The 17,676-nt window shown below is 46.1% G+C and overlaps 1 protein-coding gene across 1 annotated transcript in view; it reads left to right on the top strand.

Moving 5' to 3' along the window:
• LOC126187405 (nuclear hormone receptor FTZ-F1) overlaps nt 1-17,676 on the top strand; it is a 219,090-nt gene that overhangs the window by 152,439 nt on the left and 48,975 nt on the right. Inside the window, exons 2-4 of the mRNA XM_049928474.1 lie at nt 10,274-10,533; nt 12,719-12,872; nt 12,912-13,342. Of these exons, the coding sequence (XP_049784431.1) occupies nt 10,274-10,533; nt 12,719-12,872; nt 12,912-13,342 (845 nt within the window). The remainder of the gene's footprint in view (nt 1-10,273; nt 10,534-12,718; nt 12,873-12,911; nt 13,343-17,676) is intronic.

Raw genomic sequence — 17,676 nt, 5'->3', positions numbered from 1 at the left:
GAACAAGTCATGGACTTTATATTAACTAGGTATCCAATTTTTTTCTGGGATTCTTTGTTCTAGTTGCGAAATTAAATTAAAAACAGTTACTGCTCCCCCTGTATGATCAATTTGTTTGCTCCCCCTGTATGATCAATTTTTTTAGGAGCTATCCCTTTCTTGTAAAGCAGATATCGGAACTGGATATATCCTCACAAAACTTTGTAACTGCGACTTCCTCTACCCAATTTACAGCTCCTGTTTTACTCGACTGAAAAGTACCTGAGTTTACAACGGGCCATTACTCGTAAAGCTCGCTCTACTGAGAGAATGAAAATCGTTTTTAAAAAGCACGATGATGGTCTAAGGGCGCGTCGAGAGGAATCGATGCTCTCTCATCACGAGACACTGTGTACGGTTTTATCTGTTTAACCTGGGGCATCGGTGCACCGTATGATTCGGGAACTGCACACCAACATCAATCCCGCTCCTCATGCTGGTGAGATATTAAAGATGAACATTTTTTTGACACACCACCAGGATTCAAACTTGGGAAGTGGGGTTCTAAAACACCAAATTGGAAAGTGATGGGGAATTCCGTTGCCGGTTTGTCGATGGTGTGTTCAAAGAACTATCAGTTATTTGACTTGAGAGGGACGGTTAAACAGAAGTATCCGCCAAAAGGACTGGCGTCGACGCCAGTTCTTTGCGCTACGAAGATGCCGACCGGCGGGAGTCGGAGTGGTGGCGACAACGGTGGGAACACGTGTGGGTGCAGTGCTGTATGTGTGCCACGGCGGAAGAGGAGCAGCCCCCACCCACCTGGAGCGGAGAAAGCCAGCTCATCTACACGTGTACGGCTGTCGGCCGGCGTACAAAAAATAATAGTAATAGCGGGGAGAAACCGGGGATCCCGTTATCAGCCCGGTCGTCCGCGGCCTCCACCGTTCGATTTCACCGCCACCTCGGCACGTCTCCTCCTCATTACACAAGAGGCCTCACTGTGGGACACGAGCTGACCACGTCGGCCGTGCTGCGCTTCCTCTCCCACTGGCCTAACCCTCAAAATTTCAGTTCACACCATACCACACTTCGCGTGCGTTGTAGGCTCGGCGGTAAATGAAGTGGCACTTCCATCCGTTAACCATAAACTCCGCGTACGTGTATAGCGTTTTCTGGAGGGAGTAGAAGGACTTGCTCTCCATTGATAGAATAAAGGATACAGAATACATGCAGACGTCAGAGTATATCGTCGAAGAGGAGACGAGTAGGAAGATGATTTGGACATTACATACATAGGGCACAAACAGATGTCTTTATGCTCTTCTGTTCTTCTGCATTCGTTACTGATGAATTTGGAGGCTATAATACTGTTTCATATACTTCATATACTTTTCAAACCAAGTTGGATATTCCTTTTTCTGTGAGTGGGTATATTTTTCTTGCTAGGAACCATAAATCTTTTCGACTGCTTATTGCAAAAAGAAGGCGGAAGTAGATCTAGCGGTCTTTGAAACCACCCGGTACGGTTGCTAATACGTGCTAAAACGGTGTCATTTAACCCGGAGGTAGCAAATGTAATCTGAGGCGGTGAAAGAAGCTTTAATCATCAGCATTTGTGGATGACAGGTCGCGATATACAGTTTACGGTCGTCAGGTGGTCGGTTTTGTGTATGTGCGTGTGTGTGTGACACAGTGTCTTGAGTTTAATCTCAGACATCTGTACAGAGTAATTTGGTGAGAGCGTTTGGAAAAATTGGAGATCCGCCCGTCGGATGGAGTTTATAGTGTGTTTCGGGCATTACTGAGTATTGATCGCGGTCATTAAGGAGCCGTTGTCGATTGCTTCCTGACCACAGTATATGGTAAAACGAACAGACAGCTGCATTGTAGTTTTCTCGGAATAAAGACAACCCCAGAGAGCTTCATCTAGGCGCCTACTCCTCCCATGTCCCATCAGATTCCTTAATTCGTTATTCTTGCTGTAAGCAGCGTAGCTTGTCTTTGATGGGTGCCAAGAAAAATGTTAAAAAATTAGTGCACTGCAGGCAACTGAATCGTCCATACATCGTCAGTGTAATTTCATTGTAATTGTGCCATAGATCGTGTGTTGTTAGTGTTAACGAATACAGGACTGCAAAGAATTGCTTCATTTTAACGAGCATTTTTTATTGTTACAGAGACAACAGAACATGTTAGTTAATTTCCGTTTGCAAACAACTTCATGTTTATCTGATATTTTCCTCAAATGTGTTGCACGCAAACGCTGCGCCTCGTCGTCAATATGGCATATGACCTCTGAGCTTATTAATCTCCGAAGCAGACAGGTGGCGCTATCATTATCTGTTGAATTCAAAAAACTTAGATAATAGTTTTGTTAGATGCCATTATTTCTCTTCTGGACTTGATATTTTTGACGAAAATTGTTGTCCTACATGGAGTCAGTGTAGGATTCTTACTGAAGTCACCGGTTTGGAAACGAGTTCTCAGGAACTTGATCCCAAAGTTGCGTTACATAGCAGCTTTGCTTTTGACAGGTCAGGCGATGTTACATCAACGGCCGGCCAACGTGTGCATTAGCAGTGCTTGCCTCAGATGTGAGCCCGCGGCGTATACATGCATGCCGATGGCCCCGGACCGCCTCTTGTCGCTGACAGCTGCGCCTATAGAGACGCCAGAGGCACGAGCCCTTATCTAACACTCTGACCGTTACTTTGCACCCTCCGTTTCACTGCTGGCAGTCTGTGTGATGCGATAACTTAATAAACGTCTTTATTTCTCGTTCACAGATGTTGAAAAGTATTGACTGAGTGGCTGTATCTGCAGGGCCGTACCAAGCGAGCCATGGAGGGAAGCTGCTGCTCTTTTCTCTCGGAAAAAAGAAATCTTCGCAAACCAAACTATGGAATAGATATTAACTGTTAGCAAGTGTGTATTCAGAGCCCATTGTGTGAAATTTCAAAAACTATCGGTTGATTATAACTGAAGTGCAGCGACCACAGATGTCTAGTGTGATCTGTAATTATCGTGTGGCAACGAAACTTAGTAGATATTCTAATGCATCAGTGCCGAACCGATATACGCAGAAAAAAATTAGAATGCAAGAAAGACGTATAGAAACGTTTCCGTATGTACCGTGGGCAGAGAAGGTCAAACAACGAGAAAGGCATAATGTTGATGTTATTTTTAACCGCCGCTTATTCGGTTAGTTCAATACGACCACCGAAGACGTCGATGCACTGCACAACATCAGATTTGCACCTGGTGGCCGAAATTGGAACTAATTTTTTTCCAGCGTAAATCGGTTGCGCATTAACGCATTAGAATATTTACGAAGTTTCGCTTTTCTCTGTGAGTAGCTGTACGTTAATTATAACCAGCCGGTATTTCGTCATTCGCTGCGAAACTGGGATGAGTTGTTGCTTCACGCCCACACTCCACATCGAGATCTTGGGTATGCTATTGTTATTTTCAAGACTGAAGTACGCTGAGTCTTACCTTGCAGACTTCTAATTTTGCAGGACCATGAGGTTGCTTAAGTTTTTGATATAATTTTGGGACTTATTTTCTATAGAGAACTTCTTCACGATTTTTTGTGCCTACCGAACAGAAAGATATTATTGTTACAAATGCAAAATGCCTTTTATGATGATAAACAAAAACGTACAGAATATATTTGTAGACAGTTTATCCTCAGCTATATCCCTGTAAGAAGAAACTGTGGAAATCCTGTAAGCCTGTACAAACATAAGAGTGTAGGAACTGACTTACACTACTGGCCATTAAAATTGCTACACCAAGAAGAAATCCAGATGATAAACGGGTATTCATTGGACAAATATATTGTACTATAACTGACATATGATTATATTTTCACGCAATTTGGGTGCATAGATCCTGAGAAATCAGTACCCAGAACAACCACCTCTCTGGCTGTAATAACGGCCTTGATACGCCTGGGCATTGAGTCAAACAGAGCTTGGATGGCGTGTACAGGTACAGCTGCCCATGTAGCATCAACACGATACCACAGTTCATCAAGAGTAGTGACTGGCGTATTGTGACGAGCCAGTTGCTCGGCCACCATTGGCCAAACGTTTTCAGTTGGTGAGAGATCTGGAAAATGTGCTGGCCAGGGCAGCAGTCGAACATTTTCTGTATCCAGAAAGGCCCGTACAGGACCTGCAACATGCGGTCGTGCGTTATCCTGCTGAAATGTAGGGTTTCGCAGGAATCGAATGAAGGGTAGAGCCACGGGTCGTAACACGTCTGAAATGTAACGTCCACTGTTCTAAGTGCCGTCAATGCGAACAAGAGGTGACCGAGACGTGTAACTAATGGCACCCCATACCATCACGCCGGGTGATACGCCAGTATGGCGATGACGAGTACACGCTTCCAATGTGCGTTCACCGCGATGTCGCCAAACACGGATGCGACCATCATGATGCTGTAAACAGAAAATGGCTTCATCCGAAAAAATGACTTTTTGCCATTCATGCACCCAGGTTCGTCGTTGAGTACACCATCGCAGGCGCTCCTGTCTGTGATGCAGCGTCAAGGGTAACCGCAGCCATGGTCTCCGAGCTGATAGCCCATGCTGCTGCATACGTCGTCGAACTGTTCGTGCAGATGGTTGTTGTCTTGCAGACGTCCCCATCTGTTGACTCAGGGATCGAGACGTGGCTGCACGATCCGTTACTAGCCATGCGGATAAGATGCCTGTCATCTCGACTGCTAGTGATACGAGGCCGTTGGGATCCAGCACGGCGTTCCGTATTACCCTCGTGAACCCACCGATTCCATATTATGCTAACAGTCATTGGATCTCGACCAATGCGAGCAATGTCGCGATACGATAAACCGCAATCGCGATAGGCTACAATCCGACCTTTGTCAAAGTCGGAAACGTGATGGTACGCATTTCTCCTCCTTACACGAGGCATCACAACAACGTTTCACCAGGCAGCGCCGGTCAACTGCTGTTTGTGTATGAGAAATCGGTTGGAAACTTTCCTCATGTCAGCACGTTGTAGGTGTTGCCACCGGCGCCAACCTTGTGTGAATGCTCTGAAAAGCTAATCATTTGCATATCACAGCGTCTTCTTCCTGTCGGTTAAATTTCCCGTCTGTGGCACGTCATCTTCGTGGTGTAGCAATTTTGATGGCTAGTAGCGTATGTATATCCCTCAGTAGCGACCGTTAAGACTGGAAGCGGTTTTGCGTAACTAACTTGTGTCTAATAATATAACTGAAAAGTACATGTTGGTACGTTCCACAGTGTCAAATAACAACTGCCAGAGTCTACTATATAATCTTTATTTGATTTTTCGGATGACAGATGGCGCAACCAGTCATGAAAATGTAATTTGTTGCAATAATACCTCATACTACACTGACGAGAAACCGAAGTGACGGCCGAGAGAGAGGGAAGCTCTCCCACCACTCATTTCTCGTTTCTGTAGCTTTCCATTGAGAACCTGTCCTTTGGCGTGCGATAGTAAACGCGCGCTGTAGTCAGATCATAATTTATATAATCACCGCTGGAGACATTAAGAAACAACGATTACCAAACAAAAGCCTCCCAGTGACGTAATTTATTAGCAAAATCGCTTATGTCCGTAGGTGCCGCGAAACTGTGAGCTTACGTTGAACAATAAGCCGAGACTGCAACGGTATTCTCGATCTCACAAGGTTGTTGCTAAAGAAAAAACTATTTGCGTGAAGACTCCCAATTTTTGCCGACTGATAACTTGGGTGAGGACGCTGCGCTTCCGGAAAATATGGCGGGATACGTTCCGTACTCGTCTGTACACTGCCTCCACTTCCGCTGCTACTTGGCTTCCTTCTTTTGCACAGATTTTCAAGTTTACAACCAAATTTTATTATTATTAGACAGAACTGGAACCGAAATAAGTGAGAAAGGGCACCTAATCCGGAAAGATATTCGAACTTTACAGGCTTTTAAAAAGTGATGCTGCATTTACAGATTCACGATCGATACGCTCGTATATCGTTCTGCAGCACGCTGACCTCGACATTAACTTTATTCAGCAGTACAGGATGAGTCCACACCGCACACTGTCGCATACCAGTCGAAGTGGAGGTAGAAAGTGAGGGGGCTCTACGTCAGGCGTGTCGGAGATCGGGAAGGCGCAATAGAACGACTGAAGTGCACGATTGTGCTTAAGCAGCTGAAGATGACCAGGAAACAGCGCGGAGAAGCACAGTTTTGGAGAGGACTGAAGCTGGCAGCGGTGTTGCAGCTTCGATGGTGGCGGGGCCGCGTGTCGAAACCGCGGCGGCCCTATTCTGTCATTGTGTGCGGCCTCTGCTTGCAGCTCACGGCGCGCGCAGCCGCAGCCGTATAGCCGCTACGTGCTGCCGGCTGCGTCACCGCCAGGCGACGCTGCCTCCGCCCCTGCCCACGCGCGCTGGCCACCCCTCTGTCTCAAGCGACGGCTCACACCTCTCGTCCGTTTCTGAGAGCTCTTGTCCATCAGACACCATTGTTGCTCCACTGTATTCAAATAACCTCGTCTAGTACATGGGCGTAGTCGGCGGAGGAGCCATTGTGCACACTAGAAATCCCCATCTAGAAATGTATTGCAACACAGAAAAAGTATCGCTACGGTATCAGTTTGAACAAAAACAAAACGTGCAGTGGATGCTAACTGCCGTATTGCGACCTATTTAGAATTAGTTTACGATTGACACTTCTGAAGGAACATGAGGTAAGTGGCCCATATGCTACGTTTCGCTCAGAACACACGCTATCTTACAGTTCATTTTTCTCGCTCAAACTTGCAAAATATTCAACATATGAAGATGGAAGTGGCATCGGCGTCTTCTGGTTCAAAATGGTTCAAATGGCTCTGAGCACTGTGGGACTTAACTTCTGAGGTCATCAGTCGCCTAGAACTTAGATCTAATTAAACCAACCTAACCAAAGGACATCACACACATCCATGCCCGAGGCAGGATTCGAACCTGCGACCGTAGCGGTCGCTCGGTTCCAGACTGTAGCGCCTAGAACCGCACGGCCACTACGGCCGGCCGGCGTCTTCTGGAAGATCTATGATATGTTTTCCTTTAAGTTTTATTTGCGGTAACAGATTCGAAGAAGATACACGAAAAGTTTACGAAATGGCATTTCCTGTCGACGTAAACGAATTTTGGACTTGCGGGAAACGTTTTTGTTATTGAATTTTGTTGAATGCATTAACGGAACGGAACGAAATCTTTTCACGGCCTTGTTGCCTTTTAATATTTCGCATAAATTCAGAGGATGACCTCGACAGGTAAAGCAGTGCTTTGATGCTGTAGCATGAGTCAACATACGAATGAAAGCTGGCCACAGCGCATACGGCGATTCAGACCGTTGGAGCGGCGCCTCATCGATCCGCTAAACGATCGCCTCGTGGTCCTGTCTCCTCTTGGACCGTGTTTCTCACGGTTGGCGTGCAGAGACGGCAGGCAGTTGACAGGCAGCCAGCAGCGAGGTGCGCGTGTGGCCGTCTGGCTTACCCAACCAGGTCGCGGGGACTTGTTGCTGCGATCTGACTGCCGGGTGCTGCACCCTCTTCCACAGTCTTCAGAGGAAGTAATTATGGCCCTGCGGTCTCGCGGAACGTTGCAAACTCATCTCTGGCACCAGTTCCCCAAAAAAATGGTTCAAATGGGTCTGAGCACTATGGGACTTAACATCTTAGGTCGTCAATCCCCTAGAACTTAGAACTACTTAAACCTAACTAACCTAAGGACATCACACACATCCATGCCCGAGGCAGTATTCGAACCTGCGACCGTAGCAGTCCAGCAGTTCAGGACTGCAGCGCCACCACGGCCGGCCCAGTTACCCACTTCCCTACTAGACTGTCATTAATCGCAAGGACAAGGTGAGAACCAGTCAGTATGCTTCAGAAATGGCGGTCATAGCAATGACATTTTTGGTTTGTTATGTTGCTAAGTGTTATGCACGCGCACTGAGGTTGATTATAAGTGACTCTAGACGGTTATTGATTCCAGTGCGTTTACGGCTGATCTTTAAGAAAAGTAGTATCCACCAAGGGGAAAGCTTTGCCATACCTAGAACTTCGTGTAAAATGTTGTAAACCCTATGTATCGAGAAGTTTGCAGTTTGAGTGAGCTCGCGAGTCTCGAATCAGATACCAGTGGGCACGACAAGGTGAAATTTTGATGGAATATCATTTAAAATTTTGTTTGTACACTTAAATTAAGTGGCCGTGGTTCTCAACCACCGAAAAGGGCCTCTCTTTTTTATTGGATGGGGCTAATTTATAGTACAAAGTACTTCTGTCACGTGCCGCTCGCTTTCATTCACTTTTCACGAAAACCTAAACTTCTGGTTAGTAGACAGCCCTCAAACAAGTAACGAAATTAGTCTTCAAAACTTCGTATTCCGCCGTCATAGTATTTAGGTCACCTGATATCATCTCTTTCTTAGCTCGAGAAATTGTTTGAGATGAACCTACCAACATCGGACAAACTGAGTATTTGGTGTGTGATACGCAGACCGAAGCAGAACAGAGTACCTGACAGTATTTATGTTACTTCTACATTTTTTCGTTTTTTTGTACACTGTGGTGACAGAAGTCATGTGATACCTCCTAAAATCGTGTCGAGCCTCCTCTCGTCCGGCGTACTTCAGCAGCTCGATGTGGCATGAACTCAATAAGTCATTGCAAGTCCCCTGCAGAAATATGGAGCCATGGTGCCTCTATAGCCGTCAATTGCGAAAGTGTCACCGGTGCAGAATTTTGTGCACGAACTGACATCTCGATTAAACTCTATAGGTCCCGACGGAGTTTACGAGTCCTCCCTCGGGCATGCGTGTGTGTGTTTGTCCTTAGGATAATTTAGGTTAAGTAGTGTGTAAGCTTAGGGACTGATGACCTTAGAAGTTAAGTCCCATAATATTTCACACTTATTTGAACATTTAAAGTCCCATAAATATTTGATGGGATTCGTGTCGGTTGATCTGGATGGCCATATCATTCACCTGAACTGTTCAAAATGTTCTTCAAATCAATCGCAAACAATTCTGACCCGATGACATGCCACATGCCATCTATAAAAAATCCATCGTTGTATGGAAACATTAAGTCCATGAATGGCTGCAAATGCTAAGTAGCCAAACATAACCAGTTCCAGTCAGTAACCAGTTCCGTTGGGCCAGAGGACCCAGTCCATTCTATGTGAACTCAGCCCACGCCATTATGGAGCGCTCTTCAGGTTGCACAGCACCTTGTTGGCAACTTGCGTCCATGGCTCCGTGGGTCTGCGTCACACTCTAACCCTACCGTCAACTCATACTAACCGAAATCGGAGCTCATTTGACCACGCCACTGTTTTCCATTGCTCTATGATCCAAACGATATGGTCACGAGTCTAGGAGAGGAGCTTCAGGCGATGTGGTGCTGTTAGCAAAGGCGCTCGCGTCGGTAAACTACTACCAAACGCCATTTACGATAATTTTCGCCGCACTGCACTATCCTAATACATACGTTCGTCATACGTCCCACATTAATTTCTGCGGGTTTTTTCACGGAGTGTCGCTTTTCTGTTAGCACTGACATCTCTATGCAAACGCCACTGCATTTGGTCGTTAAGTCGGCTACTGCATTGTCCGTGATGAAAGGTAGTGGCTGAAATTTGGTATTCTCGGGACACTCTTGACACTCTTGACACTGTGGATCTCGGAATTCTGAATTCCCTAACGATTTCCGAAATGGAATGCCCCATGCGTCTAGCTCCAACTACCATTCCCCGTTCAAAGTCTGTTCATTTCCATCGTACGGCCATAATCATGCCGGAAATCTTTTCACGTGAATTCACCTGAGTACAAATGACATCTTCGCCAACGCATTGCCCTTTTATAGCTTGTGTATGCGATACTACTGTCATCTTTATATGTGCGAATCGCTATCCTGTGACTTTGCTACCTCAGTGTATAGGCTGTGATTACAGATTGATCAATATTGTAGCCCGAGATATAGGTTACGATGAAAGGTGACAGTCTGGTTGAGGGCTAGCTAAGGCGACAAATGCAGTGTCACGAGAATAACGGTAATTCTTCCCGTGGCGCCTATGTTACGCACGTTTTATTTAGATGAGTTGTTAATGTACGCCATTTTGATGATGACGTGGATTGATGTAGTCAGCTGGCATCGGCAGAATGGGTACCAGGGACTGGTTTGAGGGCAGCAGAGAGCAGCGCTGGCGGCCACTTCCGGCGGTGCTGACGCGGCGCCCCGCCTTTGTCGTGTTGCAGCGGTGCGCGCCGACCGGATGCGCGGCGGACGCAACAAGTTCGGGCCGATGTACAAGCGCGACCGCGCGCGCAAGCTGCAGATGATGCGCCAGCGGCAGATCGCGATCCAGGCGATCCGCGGCGTGACGGCCACGCTGGGCGACGGCGTCACGCTCTCCTACAGCCCGCAGCCCGCCGGCGCCGCCGCAGCCGCGTCGGGCGCCGCCGCCGCCGGATCGCCCGGCTACGTCCACATCAAGCAGGAGATCCAGATCCCGCAGGTGAGTGGCACAGTGTGAGCAAAACTTCGAGGCAGGAAATAGACCGAAGTTACAACAAGAACGTCAACAAAAGTAAAAAGGGTAATGGAATGTAGTCACATTAAATCAGACACTTCTGAGGGAAATAGATTAGCAAAAAGAAACTGAAAGTAGTAGGTGAGTTTCGCTAGCTGGGGCAGCGAAATAACTGACAAAGGTCGGAGCAGAGAGGATGAACGAGCGTAAAAGTTAGAAACAAGGAAAACATTTCTGAAAAAGAGGAATACGTTAACATCGACATCGACTATAAATTTAAATAATTGAAGTTTTTTAAAGATATTTCTTTGGAATGTAGCCTGATAAGGAAAATGAAACGTGGATGATGAACAGTACAGAGAAGAAGCAGCTTTTGAAATGTGGTGCTGCAGAAGACTCGAAAGATTAGCTGGTTAGGTCAAATACCTAGTGTGGAGATACTGAATCGGATTACAAAGAAAATAAATGTATGGCACAATTTGACTAAAAGAAGTGGATCGGTTAATACGACACTACCCTAAGGCATCAAGGAATCGTCAATTTGGTGACAGAGTGGAGTGCAGAATGAGATCCTTGCTTTTGAATATCGTCAGAAGATTCAGATAGAGTAGGCTGAAGCAGTTACGTAAAGTTGAAGTGGCTTTTACAGGATAGATCACTGTGGAGAGCTGATCAAGCCACTTTTCTGGCCGTACATGTTAGAGAGAGAGAGAGAGAGAGAGAGAGAGATAGAGAGAGAGAGAGAGAGAGAGAATATGGGGTAGGGTGGTGATTTGGGGGAAAAGATAGAACAAGGTGAATAATGGGAGATTTTAACTGATTTTAATGCATCCGTAGTTCGTTTTTGTACGTTTTAGCCACAAAAGTTTCTTAATATGTTCACGGAAAACTGTATGGGTGTAGACTGGTGTTTCGTTTTCGTCTGGAAACAGGCTGCATATGTTCTTTCCTTTACTTGTGGCCAAAAATGTTATCTTTTAGTCCCCTACATTGCGACAAGCCCGCAAGACGAGGGAGATATAAGAAGTTTTTTCTTGTTCAGCATTGTGTTGTCCACAGGTCAAGGAAGTAAGTATCAATTACATGAGTATAGACACACGTGTGAACTGTTATTAATTTCGTACACAGAAAATAATTCAGGTACAGTTAAATGAAGGTAGTTTCTGTTGTTCGTCCGCTGTTTACGTTCCCGTCTAGTCTAAGAGTTTGGATGGCGTGAGTCGTTACAGAGCTATTGCGTTTACCTGTAGAATCACGTACCTCATCCGCCACTGACTCGGTCTCGGATAAGTTGCAATGCGTCAAAAGTGTAGTCTGTATCGCGTTATGTGTATTGCAGATTTCTGTTCGTAGTCTTGAATAAAAGATGTGTTGGAGGCAAGTTGCAGATACTCAATGGCTGCCTCAGTGTTTGCTTCGCGAGCAAACGTTAGGTAATCCACTTTCAATGCTCGCCAGTGTTAATCAGCAGCCGCGCTCTAAGGTGCTATAGGGTCTACTACAGATCGCGCGGGCGCAAGGTTGCGGCGTCTCTTGCAATATCATCAGTCGCGCCTCGTGAGCTCGTGTTCTTCTGTTTAACACTACCTTCTGTGCTTATTAGGAGTCCATATTAAAGTTTCTATTATACCAAAAATAAAGGCACGAAAATTCGCTTTTTATCGAGATTTATGATTCCTATTAAGCAAAAACAAATGAATTTTGGGTTACAGATGCTGTAGTCGCTCTTCGTCTATTTTTGTAATGACTAAACACTAAAAAACTTAAATTCAGTGTATCTTGCTTAATAGGTGTGTGACATCAACTGATATTAGATCTCTATAAATTGCTCTATTAATTTGGTAATTATCTGTGCGTTACTGAGAGCCAAATGCCGAAAGAAAAGGTACTTAAAATAGTGTATCACACACATACAAAAGTAAAAGTAGAATGAAACATTCAGTGTGTAAGCGATATTTCCGTACCCCCAATTGTTTTGGGGTAAAATTAATGGCATTGTGCTCATTTTATGACAGCATTGTATGGTCGTTGACCGAAGCCGGTCACTTATTAAGGAACACATTTAACAGCTGCTTGCTGTGTTAGGTGATGTGCATTCTAACTTTTAGCTGGTGTTTGTAAAGTGAACAGACAAGCAGCCCTGTGAAGTCAGGCGGCCGTGTGTCCGCAGGTTTCGTCGCTGACGTCGTCGCCCGACTCGTCTCCCTCGCCCATCGGTGTGGCGCTGGGCCAGCAGGCGACAGTGGCTGCCGCGACGGCCGGCGGCGGAGGGTCGGCCTCGGGCGGCGGCGGGGGCGGAGGCGGCCTGGGGGCGGCGGGCGGCGGCGCGGTGGGCGCGGCCGTGGGGGCGGCGGCGGCGACAGGGGCGGCGGGAGCGGCGGGCGCGCTGGTGCTGAGTGCCGCCGCCGACCACAAGCTGTGGGCGACGGCCGCCGCCAACTCGACGACACCGTCGCCACACTCGGTGTCGCCGAAGGCCTTCCACTACGACGGCGTCCTGGCCAACGGCGGCTCCGGCGCCAGCAGCGCTGCGGGCGGCGCGGGAGCGGCGGGGGCGGGCGGCGCGGCGGCCGCGGGACCCGGCGGCCAGCCCAAGATCCCGCCCATGATCCGCGAGTTCATGCAGGCGCTCGACGACCGCGAGTGGCAGACCTCCCTGTACGGACTCCTGCAGAACCAGACGTACAACCAGTGTGAAGTGGACCTCTTTGAACTTATGTGCAAAGTGCTGGACCAGAACCTCTTCTCGCAGGTCGACTGGGCGCGAAACTCCGTCTTCTTCAGGGACCTCCAGGTACGTACCGGTGCATTTCTCGAGACAACCCTCAGCGCTGGTTCGTGCTGAGCTTTTCGTTGTTGCTGAACTGACAATTTTAGGATATTTCTCGTGTTCACTGAAGATGACTGTCCAAGAATATGGGTTAAAACTCGCATATGCTGAAACATTTGCGTGTGCGACAAACCTAGAATTCGATAATACACTTAGCCAAAATGTCCAATGAGACAATGCCAAGAAGTAATGAAATGTGAGTATGAGGATAGCTTCGGATGTATCCAAAGGTCAAGCTAAAATTTAAAAGAGATTCAAATTGACATAGTCGAAAATCATCGTATTTAGTTCGAACTTTTATTTTTTATTCAATTTATTTTTTAACTTTTGTGAGTATCCAGAGTAACAACCCTCTGCGCTAACAGCAGCTAAGTGCACTCACTGAATGTAACTCGATCAGATGCCGGTGGTATTGGAGACTTGCCTTCTGCTGTGCTTTCCACAGCTGTTGATAAGCACATCACACAGCTAAAACGACGGTCGAGATGGCCCTGCAGATAATCAGTTGGGTTAAGATCCGCAAAATTTGGAGGATATGAAATTACTTTGCAATCTGAATACAGCTCTTCTAGGATCTTCGTACTTCTACAGTTGTATTCAAATGCCCACTATGTTACTGAAAGACCTCATACTACCCGAAGAAAATTTTCGTGAACGGAGGAAGGGAATAGCTCAAGATTGACCAATGTCGTCTTGAGTGCCTTCGACATTAATGACCGCAGAGAATGCGTCGAAATTAGTCCGTAGACAACCGCGACACTTTCTTCATTGTCAGTGCCATGAAGCAGTAAACGTAACTGATCGTAGGTGACGCTGCTTAGCCATGTCGCAGCAGTGTAGAGTCAGTAACGTCCGTTAAATTAAAGTATTTTTTCCGTAGACACAGTGTAATTAACGAAGATGCAGACACGACCCGTCTGCTTCTAAACCTCTCACATCTGCTTCTAAACCTCTTACACAAAACAGACGTTCCCTAAGTGCTGTGGTAGACACTGATCTGGTTACTTCACAGCTTCATTTTACCAGTTCTTTTGTCAGCATTTCACATAACGTGAAGTTTGTCCATCACTTACGCTATTTGTTCAGTATCGCTAATAATGGGTCTCTATGATATAGTATGTCAGTATAAAGGGGTTGGACAAAAGTATGGAACACCAGAACTCAACACATTACCATATTGCTCACAAAAGCAGTCCTGGATGATGCGAACTGTATAACGGGGGCTCTGTCATCTTAGAACATTGCATCACCATTGGGAAACGAACATTGTACCATGGGATGGACCTGATTAGCCAGAATGGACACATAACCATTGATATTAATGCGACCGTGCAGAGTACCCACAGGGCCCATGCCATACCAAGATATGGCTGCCCAAATCGTCACTAAACCCCCGCCATTGGACGTAATGTCGGCGAGAAAAGACTCACCCGACAAAATGACTTTCTTCTATTGTTCCCTAGTCCATGACTTACAGGTTTGGCATCACGTTTTTTTCTGTCACGGGCATTTCTATCACTGATGAATGGTTTTGGAATTCCACCACGTCCCGTAATTCCCTTGTTATGGAGCTTCCTCCACGTTATTTTTGGTGCTCACAGGGTTCGCGAGTGCCACATTCAGATCCTGAGTGACTTTTGCAGATATCGTCGTCCTACTTTTCGTCACAATCCTCTTCAGTGACCATCTGTCACAACACACACTTTCCTCCACCTCGTGACCTAGCGGATGAACTGTCTCCACTTTCGCTGTATGCGGTATAAGTCTTAGATATGGTGCCTCTTGAAATTTCAAGCACTGAGGCTCCCTTGATTACGGAAGCACCCATCATATGAGCACCAGCAATTTGCCCACGTTGGAATACTCTTATCTCCGGCGTAACGTACTCATAACTACACAGAACACTGTCTAACCGCGACTGAGACTTGCTACATGTTGAGGATATTGAACAGGTGCCATTCGTAGTCAAATACAACACCGTAAAGTGCAGGTTTGGCTAGCATCTGCATTTATATTTAAGTATGAATTTCTCATGACGTTTCTATATTTTGTCGAACGACTGTAGTTGCTTTCGCTGGCAGTTTCTCCAACTAGAACAAGACTATCGATTTCCTGGTTGTGAAACATTAGCTGTCGCAACTATTGTCTGTAACGGTATTTTTACCAAAGGAAACATTATCGACCCGAACTAGGAGCAACAACCCAATCCCCACTTGGTATCCACTTTTACTAGCGCTGCATGTAGCCTCTTCTTATCGCTGCAAGTAATACACATAATTAAGTTCTTCGTGACAGCGAATTGGTACTTTAGATGATACGTGTGTCCAGCAAAGTATCTAAAGTGCTGAGTGAATGTCGGTTGCACTGCACAGAAAGAGGACAATCCGCCGGAAATGTTACGGGGTGCAAAACGGATTACTGTTATTGATTACCTTGCAAAGGATCAAATGGTAACTGGTGAAAACTATACTGGTCTCATATATACCAGCTGTCTGTAATATTTCGTGACAGAGGTTCGCTTTGAAAAATAATAATTCCATTGTTCCTAAAGACAATTCACCTGCTATTCCCAAAACAGAGGAATTTGTAGTATAATTTGTTGGATCATCTACCTTATTCACCCTATGATTTGTATCACTAGATCTAAAGAAATTAATGGGTGGAAGACGTTTCGAGTGCAGTGAATAGATTGACAGCTGTAAATGAGTGTTTTGCATACCTTACAGAATTCGAGTTCAGGGACAATAGGCAAAATACATGATTTAAATAGTCGTCGCATGTCTGTAAAACACCCACTGTAAGATCTCCACAACTCCGGAACTATCTGAACGATGACTGTATTTGACCTCGGAGCATTATCTCGGTGAAGATAACAAGTTTAGTTTGGAATCAGCAAATGAAGAAGAAGGGTGGAGAATTTGAGCCTCTGGAATTTAGAAACATCTATAAATTCTTAACACTATTCATATTAAGTCTTAAAAATGCCTGAAAAATTGTTGCATTTCATATTTTGTATAGCTGTGATCGATAGCAACCTCCCCAAACCCTTACTGCATAGGAGCAACGAAAGAATAAACATTTTGTGTGACTTTCACTAGAAATAAATGTGTCGCTTTGTTGTGTTAGCCCCCATTTCTTATCCAAGTACACGTCTCTGATGATCGAGACAGCAATGGGGCGTTCGACAGCGTTTGGAGAGACTATTGCGACTCACCTGTTACCACTCGGTCTACTGCCTAGCGGGGCGGCTGTGCGCTGCGGGTAGCGGTGGGGGCGTTGTTAGGGGCCAGCGAGCCCCAGCAGCGCCTGGCAGCCACGCTGCAAGCGGCGCACAACACGGTGTCCAAAATCGGCTCGCAACGGGGTCCCGTCGTCTTTCGAGAGAGACAGCCGCACCGCACCGAAAAAAATTAAAACAGACAACTTCGACATCTTAACTCTTCAGCTGTGTTTGCAAACAAGCGACACTTCAAATTCCCGTTTTAGCTTCTAGATCTTTTTTTCTTTACGATGGTGTCTGCTGCATTTCATAATTTAGAAGTGATGGCTCTCTACGGCCATAGGCTAGAGCTCACTTTTACCTTCGAGTGCCAGCGAAAGCGAAAGCAGGTAGTCATAATCAGAAAAAATAACCACTTTCACTGCAAACCACATCACTTACTAACTGAACTCAGTGCATTCTGAGAATAAATTGTTAGATTTTTGTTCCGTTTTAGGGTAAAAAATGTTTTTACCCTGCTGTTTTGTACGTAATCTTGTAAGGACAAAATTTTACCAGAGTAATGAACAAAGATTTGACTCCACTTAGAAGACCTATAAGATAACATGGAAGCGAGTGGATAACGGAAAACGATAACCCGTAATGTAAACGATGTACTCGAAAATGGAGCAGATATTCCTAAGTGTTTCACTACAAAAACGGGGAAGGAACTAAAAGTTTTGCGTTTTCATGGGACGAAGGAAGTTTGGGGATTACCGTCACATCAATGACCAGGGCTTCAGAAAAAGCTCGGATGGGAAGGTGTAATGAAAATACGGCGAAGTAAATCTAGACGACCGGATAGTGATTTGAAAGCCGCTCCTGCAGAGTGACCCCTGCTGCACCTAGTTCCGTCGTTAACCGTAACGAAGAAGCGAGAGGACGCCACGTGCCAGCGTCCCTGACTGCGTCGTAACACGACCTGGCGGCCTGCTTCTCACAGGGTCATCGATTCGTCGACCTATCGCGCCCTGCTCTACCGCATTACGCTGGCTCTGGCTAGCCCACTAAATTACTTTTTCTCCAGTTTTAGTTGTGT

This window comes from Schistocerca cancellata, chromosome 1 (genome assembly GCF_023864275.1).
Source record: "Schistocerca cancellata isolate TAMUIC-IGC-003103 chromosome 1, iqSchCanc2.1, whole genome shotgun sequence".
Taxonomy (NCBI): Eukaryota; Metazoa; Arthropoda; class Insecta; order Orthoptera; family Acrididae; genus Schistocerca; species Schistocerca cancellata.
Note: the sequence above shows the minus strand (reverse complement) of the source record. Positions and strands in the feature narration are given on the sequence as shown.